Source organism: Pantherophis guttatus, chromosome 2 (assembly GCF_059756535.1).
Source record: "Pantherophis guttatus breed Tessera chromosome 2, ASM5975653v1, whole genome shotgun sequence".
Classification (NCBI taxonomy): Eukaryota; Metazoa; Chordata; class Lepidosauria; order Squamata; family Colubridae; genus Pantherophis; species Pantherophis guttatus.
In genome coordinates, this window is record NC_142064.1 from 251,395,355 (window position 1) to 251,404,921 (window position 9,567).

The 9,567-nt window shown below is 43.2% G+C and overlaps 1 protein-coding gene across 2 annotated transcripts; it reads right to left on the minus strand.

The window, feature by feature from the left end:
• Positions 1-3,317: 3,317 nt before the first annotated feature.
• LOC117674026 (uncharacterized) lies at positions 3,318-9,307 on the minus strand. 2 transcript variants are annotated; one of them, XM_034431810.3, is made up of 2 exons: positions 8,868-9,307; positions 3,318-6,219 (listed from the first exon to the last, which is right to left on the minus strand). In XM_034431810.3, the coding sequence occupies exon 2, from the start codon at positions 6,206-6,208 to the stop codon at positions 5,054-5,056; it is 1,155 nt and encodes a 384-aa protein (XP_034287701.3). In that variant the 5' UTR covers positions 6,209-6,219; positions 8,868-9,307; the 3' UTR covers positions 3,318-5,053. The 2 variants fall into 2 exon arrangements, with proteins under 2 accessions (XP_034287701.3, XP_087739984.1); XM_087883858.1 differs by lacking the exon at positions 8,868-9,307 and adding an exon at positions 6,369-6,450 and having other exon boundaries at positions 3,438-6,219.
• Between the last annotated feature and the right edge of the window lie 260 nt (positions 9,308-9,567).

Below are 9,567 nucleotides of genomic sequence, written 5' to 3' on the forward strand. Positions count from 1 at the left end.
AGAAGCTCCTTGTGAACAGGACGAAGAGGAGGAGCCTCTCAATGCACGCGCGCACAGAGCTGCCAAAAGGCAGGAGTGGCTCCTCAGGAGGAGGTCTCCTCGAGAGTAAGGCTTGGGGCTAATTGGCTACTCCCTTAGCCTATTTAAGGAGGAATGCCGCTTGCAGCAAGCTGTAGGGAACAACTTTAGTTCAATCTCCTTCGCGTCTGGATTCTCTGCAAAATTGTTTCTGGGCCTTCTGCCAACTCTAATAAGACTGTGATTACCTTATCTTAGAATTCTGGTAGGCTGTTAAGACAGTTTATTAACAGCCTTTGGTTGATAAAGACTAAGTTATTTGAGTAAAATAAGCTTTGTATAGAGTTTGTGTGTGCTGCATTCTTTGGGGTCCGTAGCTGGGGCAGAACAGATTCAAGAACGTATTTTTAAAGCTAGCGTATTTGATTTATAATAACCATCAAAAGCAGTGGGGAAGTGAATTTGCAAAAAAGAGAAAAAAGCAACCTTAAAAAAACTTTAAAACTTTTTAAAGCATCCTTTATTATCTGGCGAAGAAACAATTAAGAAATTGCTTACTTAACGGTAATAGTTTTTAGCATTAGTGAACCCAGGGTAGGCATGGATTGACTCACTAATGCAAAAACCTAAGGAAGCCTAACAATTCTGGCAGAATGAAGTTCTATAGCATATTCTAAACATTCTTCAAAATAGGTGACTTGTTTGTGGTTGCAGAAAACAAGATATACAAGAAGGGAAACTCCATGATTCTGTAATGGATGCTCCTCTGGCTGAATTTGGTTTCATCAAGTATTTCCAGCCTGGAACTATCTCACTTTCTTGCTTTCAGCTTTTATATTTGAATGTAGTTTAGAGCTGCACCATTGCTATAGATCTTGGCTGCAATTTTGGAGATCAGCCACAAGAGGCCTCTCCTCCTGTACAGGACAACCAGTTCCTTTGAAATCTAAAACTACATCCTTAAAGTTGCAACAATAATAAAGTTAGTGCTTTTGGCTGTGAAGGTGTTTTGTTGTGTTGTGGCTGAGACTAAAATGGGCCTCGGCACGTGTTCCTTCGAACAGACGTGTTTCCCTTTATTTGGATTGTTCCAATTGCAAAACATGCCAGGTTCACTTGTTTGCAGCTTTTGTTAAAATCATTTTTATTCATGTATATTTATGCAGCCAGCACAATTGTGCCGTCTCCCTCCTATATTTTTCTAGAAAGAGCTTAGGAAGGAGACTTTTCCTGTCGGAAAAATGGGTAAAAATGGTTTCAATGCAGTGGTGAAATCCAATTTTTTTTTCTACCAGTTCTGTGGGCGTGGCTTGGTAGGCATGGCAGGGGAAGGATATTGCAAAATCTCCATTCCCACCCCACTCTGGGGCCAGCCAGAGATGGCATTTTCTGGTTCTCCGAACTACTCAAAATTTCCGCTACCGGTTCTCCAGAACCTGTTGGAACCTGCTGGATTTCACCCGTTTCAAAGGTTTCGAAAACTCCCAAACTGCTGTTTCCCAGCTGTAATAAGACTGCTGGTCATGAAATTGAGATATTTCAATTTCTCTCTCAGGAAATCTTAACACCTGGGACTGACTACCCCATTGCTAGAATTGCCTCTGTTTCTTCAGCACTTCTTCCAATGTTTTGCCATCAGTGCCTGTGGATCCCTTGACACGTAGCAACCTGGATATGATCCAGATGGGTTGAAATATACCTGAGAAGGCAGGACAGTGGCAACTCTACCGGACAAGCAACAGGAACTTGTGTTTTTGAACAAAAGGGGTAAGGCAGCCAGGAAGTCAATGCAACCAACCCAGAACTGGAGCTGATTCAACGTCCAAGCAAAATTTGCTTGGCAGTCATTCCTTAATGAGGTTTCAGATCACTCATAATGTCTCCTTAAACTGTAACTTTTTGCTTGTCACTGCTTTTCCAGCACTGTCTCCCTTCCAAGAATAAATCCCTTCTGACCCTACTCAGCTTCTTCAGGCTGGCCGTGTGTTGCCACTGTATGTGCTGTATGCTCGTATAGAACCACTTTTCCAGGAAAACATGTACGCACACTCATTCACGTAGGTTCAAACAGTTCATTTAACCACAGTGTATTAAGAGCTGTGGTGGTGGCGTAGTGCTTAGAATGCAGTATTAATGCAGACTAACTCTGCCCACAGTCAGAAGTTTGATTCTGACCAGCTCAAGGTTGACTCAGCTTTCCATCCTTGCGAGGTTGGTAAAATGAGGACCCAGGTTGTTGGGAGCAATATGCTGACATTGTAAATTGCTCAGAGAATGCTATAAAGCAGGGGTCCTCAGAACCCGGGCCACTGCCCACTATTTGCAACCGGGCCATGAGTGGCGGCCCAGCGTTTATGCGCGTGTATCTTGACTCATGCGAGTGGTGGGCATGCACTTGCACACCAGCCTGCCACTTGCATGGCCCGGTTCACCTCTCCCCTTCCCTACGTCGGGCCGCCAAGCTGCGAAGATTGGGGACCACTGCTATAAAGCACTATGGAGTGGTATTTAAGTCTAAGAAGTGCTATTGCTATTAAACAAGCTACCATTGTCTGGGTTCACACACCACCCTAGGCGAAAAGCAAACAAAAATGAAGGCTTGGCACAATGTGTGAACCACATTACATGTAGTCCTTGATTTACAACCATTTATTTAATGACCTAAGTTACAATGGCACTGAAAAAAGTGGCTTACGGCCAGTTTTCACACTTACCACCATTGCAACATCCCCATGGTCACATGATCAAAATTCAAATTCCTGGCAATTGGCAGGTATTTTATGACAGTTGCGCTGTTCTGGGGTCATGTGATCACCTTTTGCAACCTTCCCAGCCAGCAGTCAATGGGGGAAGCTAGATTTGTTTAATGGCTTTATGACTCACTTAACAGCTGCAGTGATTCGCTTAACAGCTGTGGCAAAAAAGGTCGTAAATTGGGGCATAGTTTTCTTAACTGCCTTAGCCACAGAAATGTTGGGCTCCATTGTGGTCATAAGTCAAGGACTACCTCTACACTAGTTTCTTTGCCATGATACTGTCAAAGTTTTCCAATGATTTCATACACTTAACAGCAACAGAGTTAGCTTTGTGTGTCAGCAAAAAATTAAGACCAAATCAATAGCAATTAATTACGTTTGTGACTTTCACACCCAGACAGTTGGACTGCACAAGTGCAAAATTAGGTATCCTGACATGGAAACTGCTGGAATGAAACTAGCTTTGTAATCCTTAAGGCTGCACAGAAAATTCAGTAGCCTGAGAGCTCACAAAAATTAAAGAAAGCTAGGTCTTATTAGGGATTTAGTTTGGGGGCAATTCATTTTATTTTGCACATCTTCATCTTCCTTGGTGGATTAAATAAAAACTGTTACAGTTCACACATTAGCCTACACTTTTGGCAGCCGAGTAAAAAGACCATCTTTATTTATCATATCCCGCCTTTCTGTTTATTCAACGCTTAAGCAGCTTAACAGCATAGGAGCTACAGCAGAACTGAATCAGACATTTTAAGTTCCAATAATATTTTGAACTATTTGCCTCACAGTTGATTGACACTTCTTGATGACTATCCTAAACAACTGGAATCCCCCAAGTGTGTGACTTTGCAAAAAAAAAAAAAAAAAAAGGCCCTCTCCCTACTGCTACTGTATCTTTCCATAATTTCCGTATGTTAAAGGTACAGGTTCCCCTTGTACATATGGGCTAGTCGTTCCTGACTCTAGGGGGCGTGGCTCATCTCTGTTTCAAAGCCGAAGAGCCAGCGCTGTCCAAAGACGTCTCCGTGGTCATGTGGCCAGCATGACTAAACACCAAAGGCGCACAGAATGCTGTTACCTTCCCACCAAAGGTGATCCCTATTTTTCTACTTGCATTTTTTATGTGCTTTCGAACTGCTAGGTTGGCAGAATCTAGGGATTTGAACCGCTGAACTGCCAACCTTTCGATCGACAAGCTCAGTGTCACTGAGCCACCGCGTATCTTAGGCTTCCACAATATGTTAAAAATTAGGATTTTGCAATAGCAAGCAAGCAAGTAAAAGTATGCAAATATACTTTTTTTGTGTTACATTATTTTGGAGAGAAAGAAAAACATGCTTGTTTCCTTGTTGCCTGAATCTGAACTCAATACATCTTCCTCATCAGATCCCATTCTTAAAAGAGAATTTTTTAAAAAAAATCAAGGATCTTTTAATAATGAAATCCTTTCGTACAAGATATGGCATACAGGTAGTCCTTGACTTACAACCATTCATTTACTGCCCGAAATTACAACAGCACTGAAAAGAGTGACTTACGACTGTTTTTCACACTATTGATTGTTACAGTATCCTCACGGTTACATGATCAAAACTGGATGCTTGGCAACTGGCATGTATTTATTTTTTTTTTTAATTTTTGATTTATATGCCGCCCTTCTCCGGAGACTCAGGGCAGCTTACAATGTGTTAAGCAATAGCCTTCATACTTTTGTATATTTATACAAAGTCAGCTTATTGCCCCCACAAACTGGGTCCTCAATTTACCTACCTTAGAAAGGATGGAAGGCTGAGTCAACCTTGAGCCTGGCGAGATTCGGACCTGCAGTAATTGCAGGCAGCTGGTCTTAATAACGGGGTGCTTTAGACCACTGTACTACCAAGGCTCTTACATCTTTATGACAGTTGCAGTGTCCCCGGGGTCATGTGATCCCTTTTTGCGACCTTCTGACAAGGAAAGACAATGGGATAGCCAGATTCACTTAACAACCATGTTACTAACTTAACAACGGCAGTGATTCACTAAGAATGATGGCAAGAAAGGTCGTAAAAACGGGACAAAATTCACTTGCTTAGCAACGGAAATTTTGGACTCAATTGCGGTCGTAAGTCTAGGACTACTTGTACATTCTTCGCTCTCTTATGTCTACTTTCATTTTGGCTTTCCTTACCGCAAGCATTTGGACTTTCTAGCAAAATTCCCCGAATAAGCCATATATTTTTGTTATCTTCTTTTTAAGCATCTTGAGTAGCTAATCAGAATCCCATCCACTGCGTTTCTTACTCAGAATATTTCAAGGATGTCTCTCTTTCATGGATTTTCCGATGCTTTGTAAGATTTGAACTTACACTAAAATTTCTACCACACTCTGGACACGTGTAAGGTTTCTCTCCCGAGTGTACTCTGTGATGAGTGATGAGATGTGAATTGTTACGGAAAGTCTTCCCACACTCGAGACAGGCGTAAGGTTTCTCTCCTGTGTGAAGTCTCTGATGGCCCACCAGAACTGAACTGTAAGAAAAGCTCTTCCCACATTCGGGGCATTTATAGGGTTTTTCTCCCGTGTGGATCCTCTGATGGGTCACAAGGTGGGAATTCGTATTAAATTTCTTGCCACAGGCATTGCACTGATAGGGTTTTTCTCCAGTGTGAATTCTCTGGTGTATAATGAGGTCCGCACTGCGGCAGAAGTTTTTGCCACACTCCAGGCACAGGTAGGGCTTCTCGGTCATATGGATTCTCTGGTGACTCAGAAGGCCAGACTTCACGCTGAAGGTTTCAGGGCAGTCAGAGCACTTGTACGGCTTCTCCCCGGTGTGAGTCCGCAAGTGCATGACCAGGGTGGAGCGTCTGCCGAAGCTCTTCCAGCAATCCTGGCACTTAAAAGGTTTCTCGCCGGTGTGGGTCCTCTGGTGAGTCACCAGGGTGGAACTCCGACTGAAACTATTCCCGCAGTCAAAGCATTTGTAGGGTCGTTCTCCTGTGTGCGTCCTCTGGTGCATGATCAGGTTCGAGCTGCGGCTGAAGGTTTTCCCACAGTCGGAGCATTTGAAAGGGGGCTCCTGGGAGTGAGTCCTCTGGTGCCTGGTGAAGTTCAAGATCTGATTGAAGCTCCTCCCGCAGTGAGGACAATAGTAGGGCTTTTCTCGGGTGTGGCTCTTCTGATGGGCAATGAGGTGGGTGCTCTGGACAAATCCTTTCCCACACTTGGTGCAGGTGAAGGGCCTGTCTCCCGAGTGGAGTTTCTGGTGTCGGACAAGATCTGAGCGGCGGCAAAAATTCTTTCCACAGATGGAACAGTTGTGTTTCTTCTGGACCGCATGTTCCTCAGGTGTCTTCTGCACTTCTCTGAAGTCCTTCAAGTGGGGGTCGTGCTGCTGTACCTTCTCCTCTTCTTCCTGTTTAAAGGTCGTCTTGATTTCCTGGGTCAGCATTTTGTTAACAGCTGAAGAGAAAATAGATGACAGATGTTATTCTGTGCTAGGAACCACAGTGTGATGTATCCAGCCCCACATTTTCTAGTTTCAAAGGATTCTGAGCATATTTATGCTCCTACTGCTCTGAAGATTTGTTCTTATCGAATTTGACGCATACATTGTTTGGGTGCTATGGAATGAAGGCAAAGTAGCAAATGACAATTATTCTCTAATTCAAAGTACATGAAAATCAAGACGGATTTCAGCTATTGAAAATGCAAGAGAGCAGAATTCTGTAAGAGTTAGAAGAAGGGACTCACTGGAATTGGTTTATAGATTGGAATACAGGTAATCTTTGCATTACGCCCATTATGGTTGTAAACTGCAACGGTTGTAAAAATGGAACGGTCATGTGACCAACCCAATTTTACACTGTTTTTTGTGGCAGTTGTTAAGTGAACTCATTGTTCATTATGGCACGCTTTTGCCAAAAACAAAGTGTCAATTTTTGGCAAAATCATCATTAAACATGGTCACATGACCATAGGATGCTGCAAATTATCTTGGCTAGACTATTGTAACAGATTCTGTGTTGGGCCACCCAGTAAACCACTCAGAAAGTTTTATTAAGGTTTTGAATAGGATAAAATACTGGCTTCATGTAACTATTTAATTATTAGAGTTTTAATGGCTGCCAGTTTCTTTGTAAGTGTTGTCAAGCTACAGGAAGTGGCAACAATTCCCTTGTGAATCTGCCTGTCTTTAAGATCACCTGTTGTGTCCTAATGTTGAAAGGGCTTTCTCTATGACAGCAACTGATCAGCAGAACTCGATGTCTCAACATAACACATTATTTCCTTCTCTGTTTGCATGTCATCAACAACCCAAGATGTTTTATTTAAACACCTTAGTTGACATGTTACTGCCTGTTGGCCAATTTAATTTACTGCCTGTTGGTTTTGTCTATTTGTAACGTTTTTGATACTCCTATTGTTGTCATGACAGGTTACAGTATTACTCCTTTTATTCCAATTTGCAAGTTACTGCAATGATTGGTTTTTGAAAGGACAAATGTGCAACAGGTTTTCATCCACAGCTGATACCAACTCTGGTATAATACTGTAGAACTTTTGTCACTCTTCATGTGGCTTAACTGATGGCTGGACTGAGCCTATCTCCAGGTTTCAAAGGTATACACGAAACAGCTGACTTTATCTTGCTAATGATACCTGCTTAATTGAAACATATCTAGGCTGTGGACCAGGCCTGGATCCCCAATGAGGTGATTTAGAAATTTTATATCCCTTTCTTCTAAATAAGAAATTAGTGGGTCATTACAATAAATGGGTGGCTTTTTTAATTTAGCGCTGGGGCTTTTTATGAAACTCTGGCCTCAGCATTGGGCAGTATATTACTTACATACGTTAGTCGACTGGACCTACTTTCATCTAATCACACTAAACCAAATGGGGTTGGAAGATATCTTGTACCCAAGCCTCTCATAACTCTAGACACTCTTTTCTGCACTCTTTCCAATTCCTCAATTTCTTTGTGATTGTAGTGACCAGAACTACTGGTAGATACAGTATTCCAGTCTAACCAATGTAGCATAGAGCAGAGCTAACCTTCCCCCTGATTTCAATACTGTATCTTGGTTGCTGCAGTCTAAGACTGCATCAGCTCTTCTGGCAGCTGTATCACCCTGCTGGCTATGTTTAATCTATGGTCAATGCTCAATCCTTCTCTTAAGTACTACTGCCAAGGAAGGTGCCCCTTATCTTATACTTGAGGATCTGCTTTTTCTTACCTAACTGCAACATTTCTTCCCACTTAAACTGTTCATGTTTCTCAGATGCTACTGAATTCCCAGCCTGTATTTGGCGGTATTAACCATCCTTTACAGCTTGTGTCATCTGCAAATGGGATGAGCATCCCTTATAGCTCCTTTTCTAAAGGGGAGTTATGATTTATTGATCATTAAAAGGGATTTATGATTTATTGATTTATGAAACGTGAATGAGCTCCAGACGTGAAGCTTGAGGTATTCTACCATTTACTTCTTTGGGGCACTGTGGCAATCCAACCACTGCGCTTTCAAAACCATGATTTATATTTTAATTTATATCCCAGTTTTATTATTTTCAGCATATTTAATACTCCTTCCTCCTCCTATTTTCCCCACAACAGTGAGGAAGTTGTGGGGTGAGGTGAGGTGAGTTGGGTTGGGTTGAGAGAGTGTGACTGATCCAAGGTCAGCCTGCTTTCATGCCTAAAACGGGATTTAGAACTCAAGCTCCCAATTTCTAGCCTGATAACCCTTAACCACTGACTAGACCAAACTGGTTCTGGTTGCAAACTCAAACATTGTCCCACAAATCATGGCTTAAGGAAATCAACTCCTGAAAGGGTCAGACAAGACTTAGAGGGGGCTGTAAAGCACTATGAAGCGGTATATAAGTCTAAGCGCTATTGCTATCTCCAAAATCCCTCCCAAGCTTTGCATTCGATGATTCTTAAGAGAAGCGCAACCCCAGAATGTCGATTGCCTCTCTCTCTCTCTATCCAGCCCAGATCAGACTGGGAAAGCGGAATGCGTTGATTTATAATCCTCCACCGTCTCTATTCCCCATTTCCCGATTAAAAAAACCCCCCATTTTCTGCCCAGTCGATTCCTTACCTCTCCTTCGCCGCAGTCCGTCTACACAACAGCGCAGGAAGAATTTAATGGCTGCCGCGGCCCGTGGCCAGTTCTCACTCCGGTCGGGGGAGGAAGGCGACGCCGCGGGACTCTGAGCCGACCTGCTCGGCTGGTGCGTGGGGGTGCAGGAGCTGCCGCGTACCTCCCTCCGAGGTTTCCCGTGCAGCGTTCCCAAATTCCTGCCTGGAAAGCTCAGGTCCGCCGCCGACCCCTCTGGGAGCACAGCGAAGGGAAGGGGCGCCTGGACTCCCTTCGCCTCCTTCTCGATATTATAACCCGAGCCCTCTGCTGGCCGCTGCCTGTTCTGCACGACGATCCTGAGCTTCTAGATCCAGGGGGAGAACCCGTTTCGCTAATGGAAAGACAGGCCGGGTTAAGCGTCCGACGGATGCAGAAAGACGCCTGCCCTAATGCGGCACAGAGCGCGTGAAGTGCAGCTCGACCCTTCGGTGGTCTGGAGCGACGAAGTCCAACCTCATTTCCTCCATCTAAAATTGCAAGATCTTTTGATGCCCGAAGTTTGATTCATTTTTTTATTTTGGTGGGGGTTGTTTTAGACTTTCTTTCTTTCTTTCTTTCTTTCTTTCTTTTTCTTTCTTTCTTTCTTTCTTTCTTTTTCTTTCTTTCTTTCTTTCTTTCTTTCTTTCTTTCTTTCTTTCTTTTTCTTTCTTTCTTTCTT